General features: G+C 68.7%; 1 protein-coding gene across 1 annotated transcript; it reads right to left on the bottom strand.

Moving 5' to 3' along the window:
• Window positions 1-811: 811 nt before the first annotated feature.
• SHARPIN (SHANK associated RH domain interactor) lies at window positions 812-27,015 on the bottom strand. Its single transcript, XM_069005694.1, has 14 exons — window positions 26,826-27,015; window positions 23,963-24,224; window positions 22,439-22,528; window positions 21,041-21,176; window positions 17,571-17,661; window positions 15,993-16,251; window positions 14,715-14,845; window positions 10,831-11,004; window positions 5,408-5,568; window positions 3,344-3,455; window positions 2,513-2,692; window positions 2,332-2,430; window positions 2,111-2,254; window positions 812-1,210 (listed from the first exon to the last, which is right to left on the bottom strand). Exons 1-14 carry the CDS (start codon window positions 26,973-26,975, stop codon window positions 1,130-1,132), a joined length of 2,070 nt encoding a protein of 689 aa, XP_068861795.1. The 5' UTR covers window positions 26,976-27,015; the 3' UTR covers window positions 812-1,129.
• Between the last annotated feature and the right edge of the window lie 304 nt (window positions 27,016-27,319).

Genomic DNA, 27,319 nt, shown 5'->3' with positions numbered 1-27,319 from the left:
TCTGAGCTGTGGGGCTGGGGGTGTGGGGCTGGGGGTGGTTCTGTCCGGGCTGGGGGGCTGGGGGTGGGGCTGTGGGTCAGGCTGGCTCTGTCTGAGCTGTGGGGCTGGGGGTGGGAGTGGGGCTGGCTCTGTCCGAGCTGTGGGGCTGGACGTGGGGCTGGCTGCGTCCGTGGTGTGGGGCTGGATATGGGGCTGGCTCTGTCCGAGCTGTGGGGCTGGATGTGGGGCTGTGGGTCAGGCTGGCTCTGTCCGGGCTGTGGGGCTGGATGTGGGGCTGTGGGTCAGGCTGGCTCTGTCCGGGCTGTGGGGCTGGATGTGGGGCTGGCTGCATCCATGGTGTGGGGCTGGATATGGGGCTGGGGGTGGGTGTGTGAGTGGGGCTGGCTCTGTCCGGGCTGGGGGGCTGGGGGTGGGGCTGTGGGGCTGGCTGTGTCCGGGGTGTGGGTCAGGCCGTGGGTCAGGCCAGGCCGTGGGTCAGGCCAGGCCAGGCGGTGCCGGGGCCGTGTCCCCACCGCTGTCCCCGCTGGTTTTGGGGTCTCACTGAGCTCCAGCTCCCCCTGACCCACACCGGGGAGTGACCCCTGTCCCCGTCCCCGTCCCTGTCCCATCATCCCCCGGGGTGACCCCCCTGTCCCCGTCCCTGTCCCATCCCCCCCCAGGGTGACCCCCCTGTCCCATCCCCCCCCCAGGGTGACCCCCGTGTCCCCATCCCCCCCCCCAGGGTGACCCCCTGTCCCCATTCCTGTCCCATCCCCCCCCGGGGTGACCCCCTGTCCCCGTCCCCCCCCGCCGGTGCCCCCGTGCCAGGCTCTGGCCCTCAGTGGCTTTATTGGCCCCCCCGGGCCGTGCCCCCCGCGGGTCCCGGTGCCAGCAGAGCGCCCGCAGCCGTCCCGGGGCCCTGAGGCCGTTCCGTGTCCGTGGGCCCTGGCCCGGTGTCCGTCCTGTCCGTCCCTCTGTCCGTCCGGCCCTGGCCCCGTGCCCGCTCTCCCTCCGGCCCCACGGACGGGGCCCTTCCCGGAGCCCTCGGGCGTCTCCGGGCCCGGAGCCGGGCGCTGCCTCCGCCGCTCCCTCGGTGTCCCCGGGGGTGTCCTGGGGGTGTCCTGGGGGTGTCCTGGGGGTGCCCTGGGGGTCAGTGGCAGTTCTGGCACTGGGGGTGGCACCTCTGGCCGTTGATGTTGCAGCGACAGCCGCCACTGGTGTCACCGGGGCCCTGCGGGGTCAGGGGTCAGGGGTCAGCTGGGAGCCCAGCCTGGGGTCACTCTGTGTCCCCCCAGGGGTCAGGGGTCAGCTGGGAGCCCAGCCTGGGGTCACTCTGTGTCCCCCCAGGGGTCAGGGGTCAGCTGGGAGCCCAGCCTGGGGTCACTCTGTGTCCCCTCGCCTCCCTGTGCCCCTCCTTGCTCCCCCCAGGCCCCCCCGGCCCCCCCTCAGCCCTGGCCAGCTCTGCGGCCCTTGGTGGCCCTGGGGTCCCCCAGCCCCCCCGGAGCTCGCCCCAGGGCTCCCCTGGCCCCCGACCCTCCCTCCCCCACAGCCCCCGGCGCAGCCCTTGGTGACCCCCCCTCATCCCGGGACCCCTTGAGACCCCCCAGGACCCCCCTGAGCCCCCCGTCCCCATCGCGGTCCTTTGGTGACCCAGCAGATCTCGGTCTGGCACACGGTGCACCGGATCCCCTGGGACCTCCCCGAGTCCCCCTGAGCCCCCCAGACCCCCTGGGACCCCCCAGCCCCCCCTGAGCCCCCCAGACCCCCTGGGACCCCCCGAGCCCCCCTGAGCCCCCCCTCACCGCCGGCCCCCAGCGGGGTCCCTTGGTGACCCAGCAGATCTCGGTCTGGCACACGGTGCACCGGATCCCCCTGGATCCCCTGGATCCCCCCGGACCCCCTGGGACCCCCCCGAGTCCCCCTGAGCCCCCCTGAGCCCCCTGGGACCCCCCGAGCCCCCCTGAGCCCCCCCTCACCGCCGGCCCCCAGCGGGGTCCCTTGGTGACCCAGCAGATCTCGGTCTGGCACACGGTGCACCAGATCCCCCTGGATCCCCTGGATCCCCCCGGCCCCCCTGGATCCCCCAGCCCCCCCCAGCCCCCCCTGAGCCCCCCCCTGAGCCCCCCCTCACCGCCGGCCCCCAGCGGGGTCCCTTGGTGACCCAGCAGATCTCGGTCTGGCACACGGTGCACCGGATCCAGTCGCACCCGTCCTTCTTCTGCACCACGATGCGGCACGTGGGGCAGTGCATGGCCTCCCCCCGCTGCACCAGCGTCTGGGGGGGCACGGGGGGGGTGTCAGGGCCGCGGGGACCCCCCCGGGCCCCCCCCAGCGCCCCCCCAAGCCCCGCACCTGCAGCATGTCCCGCGTCTGTCGCGCGGCCGCGTCGTCCAGCGCCCGCAGCTGCAGCTCGTCCTGGTACTGGCGGCAGTTCTGGCCCTCGTGGATGGCCTGGGACGGGCGGGGTCAGCGCTGGCAGCCCCGGGACCCCCCGGGACCCCCCGGGACCCCCCCGGGACCCCCCCGGGCTCACCTTGCACAGGAGGCAGTTGAGGGCCCCGCACACCGGGCACGGGAACTCGTTGACGGCGTCCTCGTAGAAGCACCAGCCGGGGCAGTCGCGGCCGCGGCAGTGGAAGCTGTTCCGGCTGCGGCGCTCGGCCAGCGCCAGCCCCCGCGCCAGGAACCGCGCGTGCTCCTCGGGGGACAGCAGCTGCCAGGCGGGGGGCGTTGGGACCTCCCGGGGCACTGACACCCACCCCCTGAGTCACTGACACCCACCCGCGGGACCCCCGGGGCACTGACACCCACCCATGGGACACCCCTGGGACAGCCCCGGGGCACTGACACCCACCCCCTGAGTCACTGACACCCACCCGCGGGACCCCCGGGGCACTGACACCCACCCATGGGACACCCCTGGGACACCCCCGGGGCACTGACACCCACCCTGGGACGCCCTGTGTAACTGACACCCACCCGTGGGACCCCCAGGGCACTGACACCCACCCATGGGGACACCCTGAGTCACTGACACCCACCCATGGGGACCCCCGGGGCACGGACACCCACCCTGGGACACCCTGAGGCACTGACACCCACCCGCGGGACCCCCGGGTTGCTGACACCCACCCATGGGACACCCCTGGGACACCCTGGGTCACGGACACCCACCCTGGGACACCCCAGGGACACCCCGGGGCACTGACACCCACCCTGGGACACCCGGAGTCACTGACACCCACCCGCGGGGACCCCCGGATTGCTGACACCCACCCTGGGACACGCCTGGGACACTGACACCCCTCTGGGACCCCCTCCGGGACCCCCTCCGGGACCCCCCAGCACCCCCAGCCCCACGCACCGCGCGGATCTCGCGCTCCTGCAGGTGGCTGGCACAGGCGTAGGTGGCATCGCGGAAGGGACAGGGCACCAGCGGCTCCTCGCTGTAGGTGATCACCTGGCGCAGGCACTCCCTGGGCACAGCGGGGTCACCCTGGGGGGGGCTCGGCACTGGGCATTGGGGGGCTGTGGGGCTCGGGGATGGGCACTGGGATGGTGTGGGGGGCTCGGGGATGGGCACTGGGATGGTGTGGGGGGCTCGGGGATGGGCACTGGGCACTCTGGGGGCTCGGGGATGGGCACTGGGATGGTGTGGGGGGCTCGGGGATGGGCACTGGGGGGCTGGGGGGCTCGGGGATGGGCACTGGGGCACTCTGGGGCTCGGGGATGGGCACTGGGGGGCTGCGGGGGCTCGGGGATGGGCACTGGGGGGCTGGGGGGGCTCGGGGATGGGCACTGGGGGGCTGGGGGGCTCGGGGATGGGCATTGGGGCACTCTGGGGCTCGGGGATGGGCACTGGGGGGCTGCGGGGGCTCGGGGATGGGCACTGGGATGGTGTGGGGGGCTCGGGGATGGGCACTGGGGGGCTGCGGGGGCTCGGGGATGGGCACTGGGATGGTGTGGGGGGCTCGGGGATGGGCACTGGGGGGCTGCGGGGGCTCGGGGATGGGCACTGGGATGGTGTGGGGGGCTCGGGGATGGGCACTGGGATGGTGTGGGGGGCTCGGGGATGGGCACTGGGGCACTCTGGGGGCTCGGGGATGGGCACTGGGGGGCTGTGGGGCTCGGGGATGGGCACTGGGATGGTGTGGGGGGCTCGGGGATGGGCACTGGGGGGCTGGGGGGCTCGGGGGTGGGCACTGGGCACTCTGGGGGCTCGGGGATGGGCACTGGGGTGGTGTGGGGGGCTCAGGGATGGGCACTGGGGGGCTGGGGGGCTCGGGGATGGGCACTGGGGGGCTGGGGGGGCTCGGGGATGGGCACTGGGGCTGTGTGGGGGGCTCAGGGATGGGCACTGGGCACTCTGGGGGCTCGGGGATGGGCACTGGGATGGTGTGGGGGCTCGGGGATGGGCACTGGGGTGGTGTGGGGGGCTCGGGGATGGGCACTGGGGGGCTGTGGGGGCTCGGGGATGGGCACTGGGCACTCTGGGGGCTCGGGGATGGGCACTGGGTCAGTGGGGGGCTCGGGGATGGGCACTGGGGGGCTGTGGGGCTCGGGGATGGGCACTAGGATGGTGTGGGGGGCTCGGGGATGGGCACTGGGGCACTCTGGGGGCTCAGGGATGGGCACTGGGATGGTGTGGGGGGGCTCTGGGATGGGCACTGGGGGGCTGGGGGGGCTCGGGGATGGGCACTGGGATGGTGTGGGGGGCTCGGGGATGGGCACTGGGCACTCTGGGGGCTCGGGGTGGCTCTTGGGGCCGGTCACTGTGGGGGTGGGGGCTCAGTGTGGTCACTTTGGGGCTGGGGGATGTTGGCACCGGCCCTGGCAATTCGGGGGGGGGGGGTCCCAGGGCCGTGTCACTGCAAAGGTGGGGGGGGGGGGGTCCTGGGGTGGGTCTGGGGATGCTGGGGGTGGTCCCGGGGGGGTCCCGGGGGGGTTCCTATGGGTCCGGGGGCATCCCGGGGGTGCTGGAGGTGTCCCGGTGATGTCGGGGATGTCCTGGTGGGTCTGGGGGTGTCTGGGGGTGTCCCGGGGGTGTCCCGGGGGTGTCCCGGGGGTGTCAGGGGTTGGTCCCAGGGGTGTCTGGGGGTGTCCCGGGGGTGTCCTGGGGGTGTCAGGGGTTGGTCCCGGCAGTGGATGGGGGGCCCAGGGGTGTGCCAGGGGTGTCAGGGGGGTGTCAGGGGGTGTCCCAGGGGTGTCCCAGGGGTGTCAGGGGTTGGTCCCGGCAGTGGATGGGGGGCCCGGGGCTGTCAGGGGGGTGTCCCGGGGGTATCAGGGGGGTGTCGGGGGTGTCCCGGGGCTGTGTGGGGGTGTCGGGAGTGTCCCGGGGGTGTCAGGGGGGTGTCGGGGGTGTCCCGGGGCTGTGTGGGGGTGTCCCGGGGCTGTGTGGGGGTGTCCCGGCGGTGCCGGGCGCCGGTACCGGCAGAAGCTGTGCAGGCAGTCCCGCAGCAGCACCCCCCGGCCCGCCGGCACCGGCTGCAGGCAGATCCCGCATTCCAGCGGCTCCGGGTTCGGCACCAGCTCCGCCTCCTCCGCCCGCAGCAGCTGCTGGAAGTTCCGCTGCCGCTCCGCCTCCAGCGCCTGCGGGGAACCGGGACAGCGGGGAAATGACGGGGAAAGGACGGGGAAAGGACGGGGAAAGGACGGGGAAAGGACGGGGAAAACACGGGGAAAGGACGGGGAAAGGACGGGGAAATGACAGGGAAAGGACGGGGAAAGGACGGGGAAAGGACGGGGAAAGGACGGGGAAAACACGGGGAAAACACGGGGAAAGGACGGGGAAAGGACGGGGAAAGGACGGGGAAATGACAGGGAAAGGACGGGGAAAACACGGGGAAAGGACGGGGAAAGGACGGGGAAAACAACCAGGAAAACGGGGGTGGGATGGTGCCAGCGAGGAGCGGGAACGGGGCAGGGAAAGGGAACGGCGAGAAACGGCCCCAGTGGGGAATGGGAACGGCCCCATCAGGGAATGGGAACGGCCCCAGCGGGGATGGGAACGGCCCCAGCGGGGAATGGGAACGGCCCCAGCGGGGAATGGGAACGGCCCCATCAGGAGATGGGAACGGCCCCAGTGGGGATGGGAACGGCCCCAGCGGGGATGGGAACGGCCCCATCGGGGAATGGGAACGGCCCCATCAGGGAATGGGAACGGCCCCATCAGGGGATGGGAACGGCCCCATCGGGGATGGGAACGGCCCCAGCAGGGGAATGGGAACGGCCCCATCAGGGAATGGGAACGGCCCCATCGGGGAATGGGAACGGCCCCATCAGGGAATGGGAACGGCCCCAGCGGGGAATGGGAACGGCCCCAGTGGGGGATGGGAACGGCCCCAGTGGGAATGGGAACGGCCCCAGTGGGGAATGGGAACGGCCCCAGTGGGGGATGGGAACGGCCCCAGCGGGAATGGGAACGGCCCCATCGGGGAATGGGAACGGCCCCAGCGGGGAATGGGAACGGCCCCAGCGGGGAATGGGAACGGCCCCAGTGGGAATGGGAACGGCCCCAGCGGGGATGGGAACGGCCCCAGCGGGGAATGGGAACGGCCCCATCAGGGAATGGGAACGGCCCCAGTGGGGGATGGGAACGGCCCCAGTGGGGGATGGGAACGGCCCCAGCGGGGAATGGGAACGGCCCCAGTGGGGAATGGGAACGGCCCCATCGGGAATGGGAACGGCCCCAGCGGGGAATGGAAACAGCCCCATCGGGGAATGGGAACGGCCCCATCGGGGAATGGGAACGGCCCCAGCGGGGAATGGGAACGGCCCCAGCGGGGATGGGAACGGCCCCATCAGGGAATGGGAACGGCCCCAGCGGGGAATGGGAACGGCCCCAGTGGGGAATGGGAACGGCCCCAGCGGGGATGGGAACGGCCCCAGTGGGGAATGGGAACGGCCCCAGTGGAGAATGGGAACGGCCCCAGTGGAGAATGGGAACGGCCCCATCGGGGAATGGGAACGGCCCCAGTGGGGATGGGAACGGCCCCAGCAGGGAATGGGAACGGCCCCAGTGGGAATGGGAACGGCCCCATCAGGGAATGGGAACGGCCCCAGTGGGGAATGGGAACGGCCCCAGCGGGGAATGGGAACGGCCCCAGTGGGGAATGGGAATGGCCCCATCGGGGAATGGGAACGGCCCCAGTGGGAATAGGAACGGCCCCAGCAGGGAATGGGAACGGCCCCAGTGGGGAATGGGAACGGCCCCATCAGGGAATGGGAACGGCCCCAGCGGGGAATGGGAACGGCCCCAGTGGGGAATGGGAACGGCCCCATCAGGGAATGGGAACGGCCCCAGCGGGGAATGGGAACGGCCCCAGTGGGGAATGGGAACGGCCCCAGTGGGGAATGGGAACGGCCCCATCAGGGAATGGGAACGGCCCCAGTGGGGAATGGGAACGGCCCCAGTGGGGAATGGGAACGGCCCCAGTGGGGAATGGGAACGGCCCCATCGGGGAATGGGAACGGCCCCATCAGGGAATGGGAACGGCCCCAGCGGGAATGGGAACGGCCCCAGCGGGGATGGGAACGGCCCCAGTGGGAATGGGAACGGCCCCATCAGGGAATGGGAACGGCCCCATCAGGGGAATGGGAACGGCCCCAGCGGGGAATGGAAACGGCCCCAGCGGGGATGGGAACGGCCCCAGTGGGGAATGGGAACGGCCCCAGTGGGGAATGGGAACGGCCCCAGTGGGGAATGGGAACGGCCCCAGTGGGGAATGGGAACGGCCCCATCGGGGAATGGGAACGGCCCCAGCGGGAATGGGAACGGCCCCAGCGGGGAATGGGAACGGCCCCATCAGGGAATGGGAACGGCCCCAGTGGGAATGGGAACGGCCCCAGCAGGGAATGGGAACGGCCCCAGCGGGGAATGGGAACGGCCCCATCAGGGAATGGGAACGGCCCCAGCGGGGAATGGGAACGGCCCCAGTGGGGAATGGGAACGGCCCCAGTGGGGGAATGGGAACGGCCCCAGTGGGGATGGGAACGGCCCCAGCGGGGAATGGGAACGGCCCCAGCGGGGAATGGGAACGGCCCCATCAGGGGAATGGGAACGGCCCCAGTGGGGAATGGGAACGGCCCCAGTGGGGGAATGGGAACGGCCCCAGCAGGGGAATGGGAACGGCCCCAGCGGGGAATGGGAACGGCCCCATCGGGGAATGGGAACGGCCCCAGTGGGGGAATGGGAACGGCCCCAGCGGGGGAATGGGAACGGCCCCAGCGGGGAATGGGAACGGCCCCAGTGGGGAACGAGCCCGGTTGGGAGGTCATGGAACGGTCCCAGTGAGGAACGGGAACAGCCCCGGCCAGGAACGGCCCCGGGGAGGGAAGAGGAAAAGGGGAAGGGGAAAACGGGAAAAGGAGGAGGAGCAGAAAAGGGAAAAACAGGGAAAAATGGAAAAGAGAGAGGGGAGAAGGGGAAAAGGGAAGAAATGAGGAAAGGGTGAAAGCAAATGGAGAAGGGGGAAAAGGGAAAGGGAAGGGAAGGGAAAGGGGAAAAGGGAAAAGGGGAAGGGCAAGGCTGTCCCGGCCCTGAGCCGTGTCCCCGAGTGTCCCCAACTCACCAGGGGCTCCCAGGGACATTCTGGGGACACTTGGAGGGGTTCCCCCCCCCCGGAAACGCTCTGGGGGCTCCCCAGGATCCGGCTGGGGACGGGTCCCCCCTGCCCCGGTGCCCCCCGATCCCCACAGTCCCCCCCAGCACCGATCCCGACCCCCCCCCGCCCCCTCCCCACAGACGGAGCCGCCGGAGCCGTGGGTGGGACGAGGCTTTAATGGGGTGGCAGAACCGGGGCCCCCAAATCCGGGGTCACAGCTCAGTGGAGACCCCCCAGACACCCCCCCCCATTCCCACAGTGCCAAGCGAGGACTCAGAGACCCCCAAAGCGGAGACCCCCAAACCTGAGAGACCCCAAAGCTGAGAGACCCCAAACCTGAGACCCCCACACCTGAGAGGCCCCAAACCTGAGACACCCCAAACCTGAGAGATCCCAAACCTGAGACCCCCACACCTGAGGCACCCCAAACCTGAGAGACCCCAAACCTGAGACCCCCAAACCTGGGACCCCCAAACCTGAGAGACCCCAAACCTGAGACACCCCAAACCTGAGACCCAAAAACCTGGGATCCCCAAACCTGAGAGACCCCAAACCTGAGACCCCCAAACCTGGGACCCCCAAACCTGGGACCCCCAAACCTGAGAGACCCCAAACCTGAGAGACCCCAAACCTGAGACCCCCAAACCTGGAACCCCTAAACCTGAGACCCCCACACCTGAGAGACCCCAAAGCTGAGACCCCCAGACCTGAGATCCCCCCATCCAGGAGCCCCATAGCCTCAGGGACCCCCCAGCCCGAGCCCCCCAGAGGCCCCCCAAACCTGAGCCCCCCCCCCAAGCTGCCCCACCCCCCAGGGGACAATGCCGGGGGGGCAGTGACCGGCCCGGCCCCTCCCCCCCACCCCGGGGACCCCCCGAGCCCCCCGAGCGAGCAGCACATCCCCCCCAAACCCCCCAGTGCAGGGGGTCCTGGGGGTCCCATGGGTCAGGAGGGTCTGGGGAGTCCCAGGGGGTCTTGAGGGGTCCTGGGGGGGTCCCAGTGGGGTCTCGGGGAGTCCCGGGAGTCCTGAGGGGTTTTGGGGGGGTCCCGGGGGTTTTGGGGGGGTTTTGGGGGAGTTCCGGGGGGTCCCGGGGGGTCCCGGGGGTTTTGGGGGAGTTCCGGGGTGTCCCGGGTCAGCCGAGCTCGGAGCAGAGGTGGAGGAATCCCTGCAGGGCCCCGTCGGAGCCGTCCTCGCTCCGTCCCTGCTCCCGGCGGGGTCCGGACGGGAGAGAGGGAGAGGGAGAGAGGGAAAGAGGGAGAGAGGGAGAAGGATCCGTCAGTGCCCACCGGGACCCCCGAGCCCCCGGGACCCCCTCCTGGGGGGGCGCTGGAACGGGGATGGGTCCCGGGAATGGGAACAGATCCCGGGAACGGGGATGGATCCCGGGAATGGGGACAGGGATGGGTCCCAGGAATGGGAACGGGGATGGATCCCAGGAATGAGGACAGGGACGGGAATGGATCCCAGGAATGGGGATGGATCCCGGGAATGGGAACAACCCAACAGCTCCCGGGCTGGTGCAGGGGAGGGACAGAGAGACGGATCCCTGATCCCGGCACTGCCCAATGCCCGATCCCTGATCCCGGTGCTGCCGGCTGCACCCTGACCCCAGGACCGGTGGATCCCTGATCCCACCGGGTCCCTCTCAACTCCAGCCCGTTACTCCCAGATCATCCCAATTCCTGTCCCCGGGGGGTCCCATCCCGGGCACCGGATCCCCGATCCCCGGCACAGCCACGGCACCGAATGGGACTCGGGGGGTCCCTGGGTGTGTCCCCTCCCCGTCCCGCTCCTTGGAACGGCGCAGGCTCCCGGTGTCCCCATCCCTGCAGGCTCCCGGTGTCCCCATCCCTGCAGGATCCCGGTGTCCCCACAGGCTCCCGGTGTCCCCAGAAGATCCTCCCAGTGTCCCCAGAGGATCCCGGTGTCCCCATCCCCCAATGCTGGATCCCCCCAGACGCTCCCAGTACTGCCGGATCCCCCAATCTTGGTACTGCTGGATCCACCGAAATCCCGGCACCCCTGGATCCTCCTCGATCCCGCACCCTGGATCCCATTGATCCCTGACCCCACTGATCCTGTACCTGCTGACGCTGCTGGATCCCCAATCCCGTTGATTTCCCAGATCCCACCAGTCCCCGGCCCCACGGATCCCTGACCCCACGGATCCCCGGCTCCACAGCCCCGCCAATCCCCGGCCCCACGGATCCCTGATCCCCCCGATCCCTGATCCCCCCGATCCCGCACCTGCTGGCACTGGCGGGTCCCGTCCTGCTCCCTCTGCAGCCGCTGCTGCTCTGCGGGGTCGGGGCGGTGCCCCCCGGGCACCCGGTACCCCTCGGGCCGGGGGGAGCTGCACATCTCACAGCCGGGGCGCGTGGGCTTGTTCAGGAACGTGCACCGGGGGCACGGCCAGCCCGCCTGGAACGGGAACGGGAACGGGCATGGGAACGGGCACCGGGGCACGGCCAGCCCGCCTGGAACGGGAATGGGAACGGGAACGGGCATGGGAACGGGCACCGGGGGCACGGCCAGCCCGCCTGGAACGGGAACGGGAACGGGAACGGGCATGGGAACGGGCACCGGGGGCACGGCCAGCCCGCCTGGAACGGGAACGGGAACGGGAACGGGCATGGGAACGGGCACCGGGGCACGGCCAGCCCGCCTGGAACGGGAATGGGAATGGGAACGGGCATGGGAACGGGCACCGGGGCACGGCCAGCCCGCCTGCAATGGGAACGGGCATGGGAACGGGCATGGGAACGGGCACCGGGGGCACGGCCAGCCCGCCTGGAATGGGAACGGGAACAGGAACGGGCATGGGAACGGGCACCGGGGCACGGCCAGCCCGCCTGGAATGGGAACGGGAACGGGAACGGGCATGGGAACGGGCACCGGGGGCACGGCCAGCCCGTCTGGAATGGGAACGGGAACGGGAACGGGCATGGGAACGGGCACCGGGGGCACGGCCAGCCCGCTTGGAACGGGAATGGGAACGGGAACAGGCATGGGAACGGGCACCGGGGGCACGGCCAGCCCGCCTGGAACGGGAACGGGAACGGGCATGGGAACGGGCACCGGGGGCACGGCCAGCCCGCCTGGAACGGGAACGGGAACGGGAACGGGCATGGGAACGGGCACCGGGGGCACGGCCAGCCCGCCTGGAACGGGAACGGGAACGGGAACGGGCATGGGAACGGGCACCGGGGGCACGGCCAGCCCGCCTGGAATGGGAACGGGAACGGGCATGGGAACGGGCACCGGGGCACGGCCAGCCCGCCTGGAACGGGAATGGGAACGGGAACGGGCATGGGAACGGGCACCGGGGGCACGGCCAGCCCGCCTGGAACGGGAATGGGAACGGGAACGGGCATGGGAACGGGCACCGGGGGCACGGCCAGCCCGCCTGGAACGGGAATGGGAATGGGAACGGGCATGGGAACGGGCACCGGGGGCACGGCCAGCCCGCCTGGAACGGGAACGGGAACGGGCATGGGAACGGGCACCGGGGCACGGCCAGCCCGCCTGGAACGGGAACGGGAACGGGAACGGGCATGGGAACGGGCACCGGGGGCACGGCCAGCCCGCCTGGAACGGGAATGGGAACGGGAACGGGCATGGGAACGGGCACCGGGGGCACGGCCAGCCCGCCTGGAATGGGAATGGGAACGGGAACGGGCATGGGAACGGGCACCGGGGGCACGGCCAGCCTGCCTGGAATGGGAACGGGCATGGGAACGGGCATGGGAATGGGCACCGGGGCACGGCCAGCCCGCCTGGAATGGGAATGGGAACGGGAACGGGCATGGGAACGGGCACCGGGGGCACGGCCAGCCCGCCTGGAACGGGAACGGGAACGGGCATGGGAACGGGCACCGGGGGCACGGCCAGCCCGCCTGGAATGGGAATGGGAATGGGAACGGGAGCGGGCATGGGAACGGGCACCGGGGGCACGGCCAGCCCGCCAGGAATGGGAATGGGAACGGGAACGGGCATGGGAACGGGCACCGGGGGCACGGCCAGCCCGCCTGCAATGGGAATGGGAACGGGAACGGGCATGGGAACGGGCACCGGGGGCACGGCCAGCCCGCCTGGAATGGGAATGGGAACGGGCACCGGGGGCACAGCCAGCCCGCCGGGAATGGGAACGGGCACCGGGGGCACGGCCAGCCCGCCTGGAATGGGAATGGGAACGGGCACCGGGGGCACGGCCAGCCCGCCTGGAACGGGAATGGGAACGGGAACGGGCATGGGAATGGGCATGGGAACGGGCACCGGGGGCACGGCCAGCCCGCCTGCAATGGGAACGGGAATGGGAACGGGCACCGGGGGCACGGCCAGCCCGCCTGGAACGGGAATGAGAACGGGAACGGGCATGGGAACGGGCACCGGGGGCACGGCCAGCCCGCCTGCAATGGGAATGAGAACGGGAACGGGCATGGGAACGGGCACCAGGGGCACGGCCAGCCCGCCTGGAATGGGAACGGGAACGGGCACCGGGGGCACGGCCAGCCCGCCTGGAATGGGAACGGGAATGGGAACGGGCACCGGGGGCACGGCCAGCCCGCCAGGAATGGGAATGGGAATGGGAACGGGCACTGGGGGCACAGCCAGCCCGCCTGGAACAGGAATGGGAATGGGAACGGGCACCGGGGGCACAGCCAGCCCGCCTGGAACGGGAACGGGCATGGGAACGGGCACCGGGGGCACGGCCAGCCCGCCAGGAATGGGAATGGGAACGGGCACCGGGGGCACGGCCAGCCCGCCTGGAATGGGAACGGGAACGGGCACCGGGGGCACGGCCAGCCCGCCTGGAATGGGAACGGGAACAGGAACGGGAATGGGATCAGGAACGGGCACCGGGGCAGTGCCTGCCCTGGGACACCGGGACCAGAACGGGGTCTGGGCTGAGCTGGGATTCTCCGTGGAACTCTGGGAATGGGGAATGGGGAATGGGCTGGGAGCCCCCCCCATCCCAAACCCGCTCCGGTGAGGGCGGGCGGGGCTCAGAGAGCGGGAGCAGGGATTGGGATCGGGATTGGGATTGGGATCAGGGTCAGACAGGAGCCCCCTGTACCTGCTCAGGTGAGGGCGGGCGGGGCTCAGGGATTGGGATCAGGGATTGGGATCAGGGATTGGGATCGGGATTGGGATCAGGGTCAGACAGGACCCCGCCGTACCTGTTCAGGTGAGGGCGGGCGGGGCTCAGGGATTGGGATCGGGATTGGGATTGGGATCGGGGATTGGGATCAGGGATTGGGATCGGGGTCAGACAGGACCCCCCCGTACCTGCTCAGGTGAGGGCGGGCGGGGCTCAGGGATTGGGCTCAGGGATTGGGATCAGGGATTGGGATCGGGGATTGGGATCGGGATTGGGATCGGGATTGGGATCGGGGTCAGACAGGACTCCCCGGTACCTGCTCAGGTGAGGGCGGGCGGGGCTCAGGGATTGGGATCAGGGATTGGGATCGGGATTGGGATCGGGGTCAGACAGGACCCCGCCGTACCTGCTCAGGTGAGGGCGGGCGGGGCTCAGGGATTGGGATCAGGGATTGGGATCAGGGATTGGGATCGGGATTGGGATCAGGGTCAGACAGGACCCCGCCGTACCTGCTCAGGTGAGGGCGGGCGGGGCTCAGGGATTGGGATCAGGGATTGGGATCAGGGATTGGGATCGGGGTCAGACAGGACCCCCCCGTACCTGCTCAGGTGAGGGCGGGCGGGGCTCAGGGATTGGGATCGGGATTGGGATTGGGATTGGGATCGGGATCGGGGTCAGACAGGACCCCCCCGTACCTGCTCAGGTGAGGGCGGGCGGGGCTCAGGGATTGGGATCAAGGATTGGGATTGGGATTGGGGTCAGACAGGACCCCGCCGTACCTGCTCAGGTGAGGGCGGGCAGGGATCAGGGATTGGGATCAAGGATTGGGATCGGGGTCAGACAGGACCCCCTGTACCTGCTCAGGTGAGGGCGGGCGGGGCTCAGGGATTGGGATCAGGGATTGGGATTGGGATCAGGGTCAGACAGGACCCCCCCGTACCTGCTCAGGTGAGGGCGGGCGGGGCTCAGGGATTGGGATCAGGGATTGGGATCGGGATTGGGATCGGGGTCAGACAGGACCCCCCCGTACCTGCTCAGGTGAGGGCGGGCGGGGCTCAGGGGCCGCGGGCGGGGTCCCGGCGCCGTCCCAGAGCTGCAGCGAGTCCAGGTGGTCGCGCATGTCCCCGATGTCCACCCGCTCCGGGGGCTCCGGGCCACGGCCTGGGGACACAGCCGGACACGGGATGGGCTGGCACCGGCCGGGAACGGGACACGGAGGGCCGGGAACGGGAGGAACATGGAGGGGGAGAGAGGAGAGGGAGGGAACGGGAGCAGGAGGAGGAGGAGGAGAAGGAAGAGGAGGAAGAAGAGGAGGAGAGGTGGGTGAGGAAGGAGCAGGATGGGGAGGACGAGGAAGGAACAGGAGTGGGAGCAAAATGAGGATGATGAAGGAGGAGCAGCGTGAGGAAGGAGCAGAGTGAGGATGAGGATGAAGATCCCGTGGGCTCTCCCTGTACTTGTGCCAGGAGAGGAAGGAGCAGGATGAAGGTGAGGGGGAGGATGATGATGAGAACGATGATGATGATGATGATGATGATGATGATGATGATGATGATGAGGATGATGAGGCTCCCGTGCCCCGTACCTGCGCCAGGCGAGGAAGGAGCGGGATGGGGAAGGAGCGGGATGGGGAAGCAGCAGGGTGAGGAAGGAGCAGGGTGAGGAAGGAGCAGGGTGAGGATGATGACGAGGATGACGATGATGAGGACGAGGCTTCCGTGCCCCCATAGCTGCGCCAGGCAAGGAAGCAGCAGGGTGAGGAAGGAGCAGGGTGAGGAAGCAGCAGGGTGAGGAAGGAGCAGGGTGAGGAAGCAGCAGGGTGAGGATGAAGAGGATGAGGATAAGGACGATGACGATAATGAGCACGATGATGATGATGAGAACGAGGCTCCCGTGCCCCTGGAGCTGCGCCAGGCGAGGAAGGAGCGGGATGGGGAAGGAGCAGGGTGAGGAAGCAGCAGGGTGAGGAGGATGATGATGATGATGATGACGACGACAACCACAATCCCGTGCCCTGTACCTGTGCCAGGTGAGGAAAGAGCGGGATTGGGAAGGAGCAGGGAGAGGAAGGAGCAGGGTGAAAATGACGATGATGACGATGATGACGATGATGATGACGATGATGACGATGATGATGAAGACAACCACGCTCCCGTGTCCCGTACCTGTGCCAGGCGAGGAAGAAGCAGGATTGGGAAGGAGCAGGGTGGGGAAGGAGCAGGGTGAGGAAAGAGCAGGGTGAGAAAGACGATGATGATGATGCCAATGATGACGATGATGATGACAACCCCACTCCCGTGCCCCGTACCTGTGCCAGGCGAGGTGCCCGCGTCCCCGGCGGCGTCGGCGGGCGCGTCCAGCGCCAGGGCGCGGAGCAGGCCGTGCGCCTGCTGCTCCCGGTAGCGCTGCGGGCTCAGCCCCGCCGCCCGCGCCGACAGCAGGAAGAGGAAGGCCGGGTCCCCGTCGCGGCGGATCCCGTAGGAGCCCAGGCTGCGCCCGTCCGAGCACAGGCTCTGCCCGATGATCCAGCGCTGCGCCAGCGGGTGGAAGCCGTACTCGCGGAACACCTGCGGGGCACGCGGGGATCCCGGGAGAGCCGGGACAGAGCCCGGGGGGACGGGGGAAAGGCCGGGGGGGAGCCCGGGGGGGAGCCTGGGGGAAATCCAGGTGAGATCCCAGGGAAAAGCCTGGGGGAGATCCTGGGGGAAATCCTGGGGGAGATCCCAGGGAAAAGCCTGGGGGAGATCCTGGGGGAAATCCTGGGGGAGATCCCAGGGAAAAGCCCCGGGGGAGATCCTGGGGGAAATCCAGGTGAGATCCCAGGGAAAAGCCCCGGGGGAGATCCTGGGGGAAATCCAGGTGAGATCCCAGGGGAAATCCTGGGGGAGATCCCAGGGAAAAGCCCCGGGGGAGATCCTGGGGGAAATCCAGGTGAGATCCCAGGGAAAAGCCCCGGGGGAGATCCTGGGGGAAATCCAGGTGAGATCCCAGGGAAAAGCCCCGGGGGAGATCCTGGGGGAAATCCAGGTGAGATCCCAGGGAAAAGCCCTGGGGGAGATCCTGGGGGAAATCCAGGTGAGATCCCAGGGAAAAGCCTGGGGGAGATCCTGGGGGAAATCCAGGTGAGATCCCAGGGAAAAGCCTGGGGGAGATCCTGGGGGAAATCCAGGTGAGATCCCAGGGAAAAGCCCTGGGGGAGATCCTGGGGGAAATCCAGGTGAGATCCCAGGGGAAATCCTGGGGGAGATCCCAGGGAAAAGCCTGGGGGAGATCCCAGGTAGAGCCGGGGTAGAGCCCGGGGGAGAGGGGGGAAAGGCCAGGGGGGAGCCTGGGGGAGATCCCAGGGAGAACCAGGGCAGAGCCTGGGGGAGAGGGGGGAAAGCCCAGGGGAGATCCCGGGGAAGGTCCTGGGGGAAATCCAGGTGAGATCCCGGGAAAAGCCCAGGGGGGAGATCCTGGGGAAAACCCAGGTGAGATCCCAGGGAAAAGCCCGGGGCAGATCCCAGGGGAACCCCAGGGCCGATCCCAAGGGAAATCCTGGGGAAACCTCGGGGCAGATCCCAGGTAAAAGCCAAGGCGAGCCCCAGGTGATCCCAGGAATCCGATTCCCCCAGAGCAGGGTCCGGCTCAGCCCCCAGGGGACCCCAGGTGACCCCAGTGACCCCCAGGTGACCCCAGGGGACCCCAGGTGACCCCATCCCCCCCCAGGGGACCCCAGGTGACCCCAGTGACCCCATCCCCCCCTAGGTGACCCCAGTGACCCGATCCCCCCCCAGGTGACCCCAGTGACCCCCAGGTGACCCCAGGTGACCCCAGGTGACCCCATCCCCCCCAGGTGACCCCATCCCCCCCCAGGGGACCCCAGGTGACCCCGCCGTCCCCGTACCTGCTCCTTGAGCGTGCCGATGGTGATGTGGGGCTGCACCCGCAGGGTGATGCTGGCCGAGGACGTGGCGTCCTCCACCCCCACCGGCATGCTGGGAACGACAGGGAACAGCGGGATTTGGGATTTGGGATGGGGGGTATGGGGTATGGCACGCTGGGAACGACAGGGAACAGCGGGATTTGGGATTTGGGATGGGGGGTATGGGGTATGGCACGCTGGGAACGACAGGGAACAGCGGGATTTGGGATGGGGGGTATGGGGTATGGCACGCTGGGAACGACAGGGAACAGCGGGATTTGGGATTTGGGATGGGGGGTATGGGGTATGGCACGCTGGGAACGACAGGGAACAGCGGGATTTGGGATTTGGGATGGGGGGTATGGGGTATGGCACGCTGGGAACGACAGGGAACAGCGGGATTTGGGATTTGGGATGGGGGGTATGGGGTATGGCACGCTGGGAACGACAGGGAACAGCGGGATTTGGGATTTGGGATGGGGGGTATGGGGTATGGCACGCTGGGAACGACAGGAACAGTGGGATTTGGGATTTGGGATGGGGGGTATGGGGTATGGCACGCTGGGAACAACAGGAACAGTGGGATTTGGGATTTGGGATGGGGGCTATGGGGTATGGCACGCTGGGAACGACAGGGAACAGCGGGATTTGGGATTTGGGGTATGGGGTATGGCACGCTGGGAACGACAGGGAACAGCGGGATTTGGGATTTGGGGTATGGGGTATGGCACGCTGGGAACGACAGGGAACAGCGGGATTTGGGATTTGGGATGGGGGGTATGGGGTATGGCACGCTGGGAACGACAGGGAACAGCGGGATTTGGGATTTGGGGTATGGGGTATGGCACGCTGGGAACGACAGGGAACAGCGGGATTTGGGATTTGGGATGGGGGGTATGGGGTATGGCATGCTGGGAACGACAGGGAACAGCGGGATTTGGGATTTGGGATGGGGGGTATGGGGTATGGCACGCTGGGAACGACAGGGAACAGCGGGATTTGGGATTTGGGATGGGGGGTATGGGGTATGGCACGCTGGGAACGACAGGGAACAGCGGGATTTGGGATTTGGGGTATGGGGTATGGCACGCTGGGAACGACAGGGAACAGCGGGATTTGGGATGGGGGGTATGGGGTATGGCACGCTGGGAACGACAGGGAACAGCGGGATTTGGGATTTGGGATGGGGGGTATGGGGTATGGCACGCTGGGAACGACAGGGAACAGCGGGATTTGGGATTTGGGATGGGGGGTATGGGGTATGGCACGCTGGGAACGACAGGGAACAGCGGGATTTGGGATGGGGGGTATGGGGTATGGCACGCTGGGAACGACAGGGAACAGCGGGATTTGGGATTTGGGATGGGGGGTATGGGGTATGGCATGCTGGGAACGACAGGGAACAGCGGGATTTGGGATTTGGGATGGGGGGTATGGGATATGGCACGCTGGGACCGACAGGAACAGCGGGATTTGGGATTTGGGGTATGGGGTATGGCACGCTGGGAACGACAGGGAACAGCGGGATTTGGGATTTGGGATGGGGGGTATGGGGTATGGCACGCTGGGAACGACAGGGAACAGCGGGATTCGGGATTTGGGGTATGGGGTATGGCACGCTGGGAACGACAGGGAACAGCGGGATTTGGGATTTGGGATGGGGGGTATGGGGTATGGCACGCTGGGAACGACAGGGAACAGCGGGATTTGGGATTTGGGATGGGGGGTATGGGGTATGGCACGCTGGGAACGACAGGGAACAGCGAGATTTGGGATTTGGGATGGGGGGTATGGGATATGAAATATGGGATACGGCATGCTGGGAACAACAGGGAACAGCAGGATTTGGGATAGGGGATAAGGGATATGGGGTATGGGGTACGGCACGCTGGGAATGACAGGGAATAGCGGAATTTGGGATAGGGGAGCTGGGATATTGGATATGGGATAGCGGACATGGGGTATGGGGTACAGCAGGCGGGCATGACTGGAAATAGTGGGATTTGGGATCTGGGATATGGGGTATGGCACGCTGGGAATGACAGGATTTGGGATAGGGGGTGTGGGACAATGGGATATGGGATACCGGATATGGGATATGGGATGTGGGATATGGCATTCTGGGAACTATGGGAATTACGGGATTTGGGACACTGAGCACGGGATAAAGGACACAGCGCGCTGGGAACAACGGGAAACAATGGGATTTGGGATCTGAGATTTGGGACACTGAGCACGGGATAAAGGACACAGCGCGCTGGGAACAACGGGAAACAATGGGATTTGGGATCTGAGATTTGGGACACTGAGCATGGGATAAAGGACACAGTGCTGGGAACAACGGGAAACGCTGGGATTTGGGATTTGGGATTTGGGACACTGAGCACGGGATAAAGGACACAGCGCGCTGGGAACAACGGGAAACAATGGGATTTGGGATTTGGGACACTGAGCATGGGATAAAGGACACTGTGCTGGGAACAATGGGAAACAATGGGATTTGGGATACAGAGTGCTGGGGATTCCAGGAAACACCAGGATAACACCGGGATAACACCGGGATAACCCCGGGATCCGTGATAGGGGAATGGAGGGGAGCGGGAGGGAGGAGAAGGAGGGAGAAAAAGAAGGGAAGGAGGAGGAAGAGGAAGTGGAGGAAGGCAGGAGGATGGAGATGGGGGGAGGAGGAGAAAGGAAAGGAGAAAGCAGAAGGACAGAGGTGGAAGAGGAGGGGGAGGAAGAAAGAAGGAAAAGGAAGAAAAGGAGAAAAAGGAGGAAAAGGAGAAGAAAAAGAAAGCAGAAGGAGGAAGGAGGGGCTGAGAAGGGAAACAGGGAGGAAGGCAGAGGATGAGGAAGGAGGATGAGGAAGGAGGATGAGGAAGGAGGATGAGGAGGGAGAACGAGGAAGGAGGACGAGGAAGGCAGAGGATGAGGAAGATGAGGAGGAGGAGGAAGGCAGAGGATGAGGATGAGGAGGAGGAGAAGGAGGAGGAAGGCAGAGGATGAGGAGGAGGAGGAGGATGAGGAGGAGGAGGAAGGCAGAGGATGAGGAGGAGAAGGAAGGCAGAGGAGGAGGAGGAGGAGGAGGAGGAAGGCAGAGGATGAGGAGGAGGAGGAGGAGGAGGAGGAGGAAGGCAGAGGATGAGGAGGAGAAGGAAGGCAGAGGATGAGGATGAGGAGGAGGATGAGGATGAGGACGAGGATGAGGAGGAGGATGAGGAGGAGGAGGAGGAGGAAGGCAGAGGATGAGGAGGAGGAGGAGGAAGGCAGAGGATGAGGAGGAGGAGGAGGAGGAGGAGGAGGAGGAGGAGGAGGAGGAGGAGGAGGAGGAAGAGGAGGAGGAAGGCAGAGGATGAGGAGGAGGAGGAGGAGGAGGAGGATGAGGAGGAGGAGGAAGGCAGAGGACGAGGATGAGGAGGAGGATGAGGAGGAGGAGGAAGGGCGTGCCTCACCTGACGTCGGGCGCGGGGCCGTCCCGCAGGCGCACGCTCAGCTCCGCGTGCTGCCGGGCCAGCGCCGCCGCGCTCTGCGCCGCCACAGCCTCGTCCCCAAAGGCGATGGCCTCGGCCAGGCGCAGCGCCAGCTCCTCTGGGGACAGCGGGACGGACAGCGGGATGGACATGGGGACACAGGGATGGACACGGGACAGAGGGATGGACACTGGGATGGACACCGGGACAGAGGGATGGACATCGGGATGGACATGGGGACAGAGGGATGGACACCAGGATGGACACCGGGACAGAGGGATGGACACGGGACAGAGGGATGGACACTGGGATGGACATGGGGACAGAGGGATGGACACGGGACAGAGGGATGGACACTGGGATGGACATGGGGACAGAGGGATGGACACGGGACAGAGGGATGGACACTGGGATGGACATGGGGACAGAGGGATGGACACGGGACAGAGGGATGGACACCGGGATGGACATGGGGACAGAGGGATGGACACGGGACAGAGGGATGGACACCGGGACAGAGGGATGGACAGCGGGATGGACATGGGGACACAGGGATGGACACGGGACAGAGGGATGGACAGCGGGACAGAGGGATGGACACCGGGATGGACACCGGGACAGAGGGATGGATACGGGACAGAGGGATGGACACCGGGATGGACATGGGGACACAGGGATGGACACGGGACAGTGGGATGGACATGGGGACACAGGGATGGACACCGGGACAGAGGGGTGGATACGGGACAGAGGAATGGACACCGGGACAGAGAGATGGACAGTGGGATGGACACAGGGACAGAGGGATGGACAGTGGGATGGACACAGGGACAGAGGGATGGACACCGGGACAGAGAGATGGACACGGGACAGAGGGATGGACACCGGGACAGAGAGATGGACACGGGGACAGCGGGATGGGACCCAGAGCGCCCCGGGGGGGCGGGGACACCAGGGGACACTGGGGGGACACTGGGGGGACAGTGGGAGGGGACACGTCCCAGCCCCCCGGGCGGGAGGGGCTCACCCGGGAACACAGCGGGGACAGGAGGTGACATGGGGGGCCCGGGCTCTGCTCCCAGGGGACGGGGACTGGGACAGGGACGGGGACAGGGACTGGAACGGGGACTGGGACAGGGACAAGGACAGGGACGGGGCCAGGGATGGGGACAGGACAGGGGCGGGACAATCGGCCCCAGGCCCCGGTGGGATCTCGGGATCGCTCCCCGGGCAGGCCCCGGTGGGATCTCGGGATCGCTCCCCGGGCAGGGCCGTGCCTCCCGTCCCTGCGGAGGCGGCACTCGGGACGCGGCCGGGGGTGGCCCCGGTGGGGCTGGGGGCCCCCGCGGCTCCCCGGGATTCCCGGATTCCCGGGATTACCTCTCTGCGCCAGCTCCAGGGTCCGCGCCTCCTCCGGGTCCGCCTCGGCCGCGGGCGGCACCGGCGATGTCCCCGCGTCACCGTCGGGCGCTGCGGGGGCACGGCGAGGAGGGGCCGTCACCCGCTGCTGCCGGCGGCCCCTCCCGGCACGGCCCCGGGCTGGCAGGGGACACGGGGGCACAGCGGGGACACCCCCGCAGCTGCCCGGGCTCACGGCGAGGGATCGGCTCCCCCCGGCACACGGGGCTGGTGTGTCACCCTGTGCCCGTGTCACCCTGTCCCCGTGTCACCCTGTGCCCCCCGTGGCACCCTGTGCCCCCTGTGTCACCCTGTCCCCGTGTCACCCTGTGCCCGTGTCACCCTGTGCCCCCCGTGGCACCCTGTGCCCCCTGTGTCACCCTGTCCCCGTGTCACCCTGTCCCCGTGTCACCCTGTGCCCCCCGTGTCACCCTGTGCCCCCTGTGTCACCCTGTGCCCGTGTCACCCTGTCCCCGTGTCACCCTGTGCCCCCCGTGGCACCCTGTGCCCCCTGTGTCACCCTGTCCCCGTGTCACCCTGTCCCCGTGTCACCCTGTCCCCGTGTCACCCTGTGCCCCCCGTGGCACCCTGGGCCCCCCGTGGCACCCCATCCCCATGTCACCCTGGGCCCCCCGTGCCACCCTGTGCCCCCTGTGTCACCCTGTCCCCGTGTCACCCTGGGCCCCCTGTGCCACCCTGTCCCCGTGTCACCCTGTCCCCGTGTCACCCTGTGCCCCCCGTGGCACCCTGTGCCCCCCATGTCACCCTGTCCCCGTGTCACCCTGTGCCCCCCGTGCCACCCTGTCCCCATGTCACCCTGTCCCCGTGTCACCCTGGGCCCCCCCGTGTCACCCCATCCCCGTGTCACCCTGTGACCCCCGTGCCACCCTGTCCCCCGTCCCTCCCTGTGTCCCCACACCCCCATGTCCTCAGCCCTGTTCCCCTGTCCCTGTCCCCACACCCCCATGTCCCCACACCCCCTGTCCCACCTCTCCGGGCCTCCCTGAGGGAGCTGCTCAGCACCGTGTCCCCATGTCCCCAGCCCTGTCCCCATGTCCCCATGTCCCCAGCCCTGTCCCCGTGTCCCCACACCCCCCTGTCCCCATGTCCCCCTGTCCCCAGCCCTGTCCCCGTGTCCCCACACCCCCCTGTCCCCATGTCCCCCTGTCCCCAGCCCTGTCCCCATGTCCCCACACCCCCCTGTCCCCAGCCCTGTCCCCAGCCCTGTCCCCCTGTCCCCAGCCCTGTCCCCGTGTCCCCATACCCCCCTGTCCCCATGTCCCCCTGTCCCCAGCCCTGTCCCTGTGTCCCCACACCCCCCGTCCCCATGTCCCCCTGTCCCCATGTCCCCGTGTCCCCACACCCCCCTGTCCCCATGTCCCCGTGTCCCCATGTCCCCGTGTCCCCACACCCCCCTGTCCCCATGTCCCCCTGTCCCCACACCCCCCTGTCCCCCTGTCCCCAGCCCTGTCCCCGTGTCCCCACACCCCTCTGTCCCTGTCCCACCTCTCCGCGCCTCCCTGAGGGAGCTGCTCAGCACCGTCCACCACTGCTGGGCCTCGCGCTCCTCGGGGAACCGCAGCGCCACCGTCCCCGCTGAGCCCGCTGAGCCCGATCCCGCTGCTCCCGAGGATCCCGCTGCTCCCGAGGATCCCGAGGATCCCGAGGATCCCAGTCCCGCTGCTCCGGCCGGCGGCAGCTCCAGCTCGTGGCTCGTGGGGCCGCACACGCGGTAGGAGACGTCCCGCAGGTCAAACTCGGCCAGGGGCTGGCACAGGGGACAGGGACAGGGCACAGGGGACAGGGCACAGGGACAGGGCACAGGGTCAGGGCACAGGGACAGGGCACAGGGTCAGGGGACAGGGACAGGGCAGAGGGACAGGGCACAGGGTCAGGGACAGGGGACAGGGGACAGGGACAGGGGACAGGGGACAGGGACAGGGCACAGGGGTCAGGGACAGGGCACAGGGACAGGGCACAGGGTCAGGGACAGGGGACAGGGGACAGGGACAGGGCACAGGGGTCAGGGACAGGGCACAGGGACAGGGCACAGGGACAGGGCACAGGGACAGGGCACAGGGCACAGGGGTCAGGGGACAGGGACAGGGCACAGGGACAGGGCACAGGGACAGGGCACAGGGCACAGGGGTCAGGGGACAGGGACAGGGCACAGGGACAGGGCACAGGGACAGGGGACAGGGCACAGGGGACAGGGACAGGGCACAGGGCACAGGGACAGGGCACAGGGGTCAGGGACAGGGGACAGGGTACAGGGCACAGGGTACAGGGCACAGGGACAGGGCACAGGGGACAGGGACAGGGCACAGGGGTCAGGGGACAGGGCACAGGGCACAGGGGACAGGGACAGGGCACAGGGACAGGGCACAGGGCACAGGGACAGGGCACAGGGGTCAGGGACAGGGGACAGGGTACAGGGCACAGGGTACAGGGCACAGGGACAGGGCACAGGGGACAGGGCACAGGGGACAGGGCACAGGGACAGGGCACAGGGCACAGGGACAGGGCACAGGGGTCAGGGACAGGGTACAGGGCACAGGGTACAGGGCACAGGGACAGGGGACAGGGACAGGGCACAGGGGGTCAGGGGTCAGGACACAGGGACAGGGCACAGGGGACAGGGTACAGGGACAGGGACAGGGCACAGGGACAGGGGACAGGGACAGGGCACAGGGCACAGGGGTCAATGTGGGGTCACCGCGGGGCTGGGACACCCCTCCGAGCCGCGGGGAGAGCCCGGTCACACCCTCAGCACACCCCGGGCACTCCTGGGGGGTCCCAGTCACTCCTGGGGGGTCCCGGGCACCCTTTGGGTGTCCCCGGTCACTCCTGGGGGGTCCCGGTCACTCCTGGGGGGTCCCGGGCACCCTTTGGGTGTCCCCGGTCACCCTTGGAGCGTTCTGGTCACTCTTGGGACATCTTTGGGGTGCCCCTGAGCATCCTCAGGGCGCCCTGGCCACTTCTGAAGTGTTCTGCTCACTTTTGGGGTGCCCTGGTCACTCTCAGGGTGCGCCGGTGACCCTCAGGGTGCCCCGGTCACTCTCGGGGTGCCCTGGTCACTCTCAGGGTGCCCTGGTGACCCATAGGGTGCCCCGGTCACTCTGGGGGTGCCCCGGTGACCGTCGGGGTGCCCTGGTCACTCTCAGGGTGCCCTGGTGACCCTCAGGGTGCGCCGGTCACTCTCAGGGTGCCCCGGTCACTCTGGGGGTGCCCCGGTCACTCTTGGGGTGCCCTGGTCACTCTCAGGGTGCCTCGGTGACCCTCAGGGTGCGCCGGTCACTCTGGGGGTGCGCCGGTGACCCTCAGGGTGCCCCGGTCACTCTGGGGGTGCCCTGGTCACTCTCGGGGTGCCCTGGTGACCCTCAGGGTGCCCTGGTCACTCTCAGGGTGCCCCGGTCACTCTCAGGGTGCCCTGGTGACCCTCAGGGTGCCCTGGTCACTCTCGGGGTGCCCTGGTCACTCTGGGGGTGCGCCGGTGACCCTCAGGGTGCCCCGGTCACTCTGGGGGTGCCCTGGTCACTCTCGGGGTGCCCTGGTGACCCTCAGGGTGCCCTGGTCACTCTCGGGGTGCCCTGGTCACTCTCAGGGTGCCCCGGTGACCGTCGGGGTGCCCTGGTCACTCTCAGGGTGCCCCGGTCACTCTCAGGGTGCCCCGGTGACCCTTGGGGTGCCCTGGTCACTCTCAGGGTGCCCTGGTGACCCTCAGGGTGCGCCGGTCACTCTGGGGGTGCGCCGGTGACCCTCAGGGTGCCCCGGTCACTCTGGGGGTGCCCTGGTCACTCTCGGGGTGCCCTGGTGACCCTCAGGGTGCCCTGGTCACTCTCAGGGTGCCCCGGTCACTCTCAGGGTGCCCTGGTGACCCTCAGGGTGCCCTGGTCACTCTCGGGGTGCCCTGGTCACTCTCAGGGTGCCCTGGTGACCCTCAGGGTGCCCCGGTCACTCTGGGGGTGCCCCGGTGACTCTTGGGGTGCCCTGGTCACTCTCAGGGTGCCCCGGTCACTCTCAGGGTGCCCCGGTGACCCTCGGGGTGCCCTGGTCACTCTCAGGGTGCCCTGGTGACCCTCAGGGTGCGCCGGTCACTCTGGGGGTGCCCCGGTGACCCTCGGGGCCCCCCGCTCACTCTCGGGACTGTCCCTGTCCATGGCCGGGGACGGCCACGGGCCGATCCCGGGGGGGTCCCGTCCTTCCCAACCCTCCCGGGACTCCCCAAGCCCCGGCCCCGCCGCGGGACCCCTCCCGCTGGGACAATCCCGGGCTCGGCGGCGGAACCCCCGAGCTCCGCCCCCTCCCACCCCCCGACCCCCGCCGCGGGCCCCTCCCCCGCCCCCTCCCCTTCCCCGCCCGCCCTCACCGCGCCTCCCCCCGCCTCCGGCAGCCGCAGGCCCAGGCGGAAGCGGCGCCGGCCGTGGGCTCCCGGTTCCACGCTGAGCTGCAGGCGGAGCGCGGCGCCGGCGGCGGGCAGGAGGCGGCAGGGCGCGGCCAGCTCGGCCCGGGCCGCCATCAGCACCGTGGGCGGGCTGGCAGCCGGGCCCGGCCCGGGCGCTCCGGGCGCCGCCATGGCGGCCCCGCCACTTCCGGCCTCCCGCCCGCGCGGTCCGGCGGCGAACGAAGCCCCCTCCGGGGGGCGCGGCGGGAAACGCGGCCCCGAGCGCGGGAGTTCCGGGGGAGGAGCGTTCTGCCCGTGGCCGCGCCCCCCGCCGTGATTGACAGCAGCTCCCCCCGTCTTTGTCCGCGCCAGCCAATCAGCGCGCCGAGCGCCCCCGCGGTGGGCGGGGCCGCGGATCGGCGCTGAGTGACGTCGGTCTCAGCCAATGAGAGGTGAGGGTGACGCTGATTGACAGGCGT

This window comes from Aphelocoma coerulescens, chromosome 2 (genome assembly GCF_041296385.1).
Source record: "Aphelocoma coerulescens isolate FSJ_1873_10779 chromosome 2, UR_Acoe_1.0, whole genome shotgun sequence".
In the NCBI taxonomy this organism is placed as follows: domain Eukaryota; kingdom Metazoa; phylum Chordata; class Aves; order Passeriformes; family Corvidae; genus Aphelocoma; species Aphelocoma coerulescens.
The sequence above is the reverse complement of the archived record's forward strand: the minus strand, read 5'-3'. Positions and strand labels throughout refer to the sequence as shown.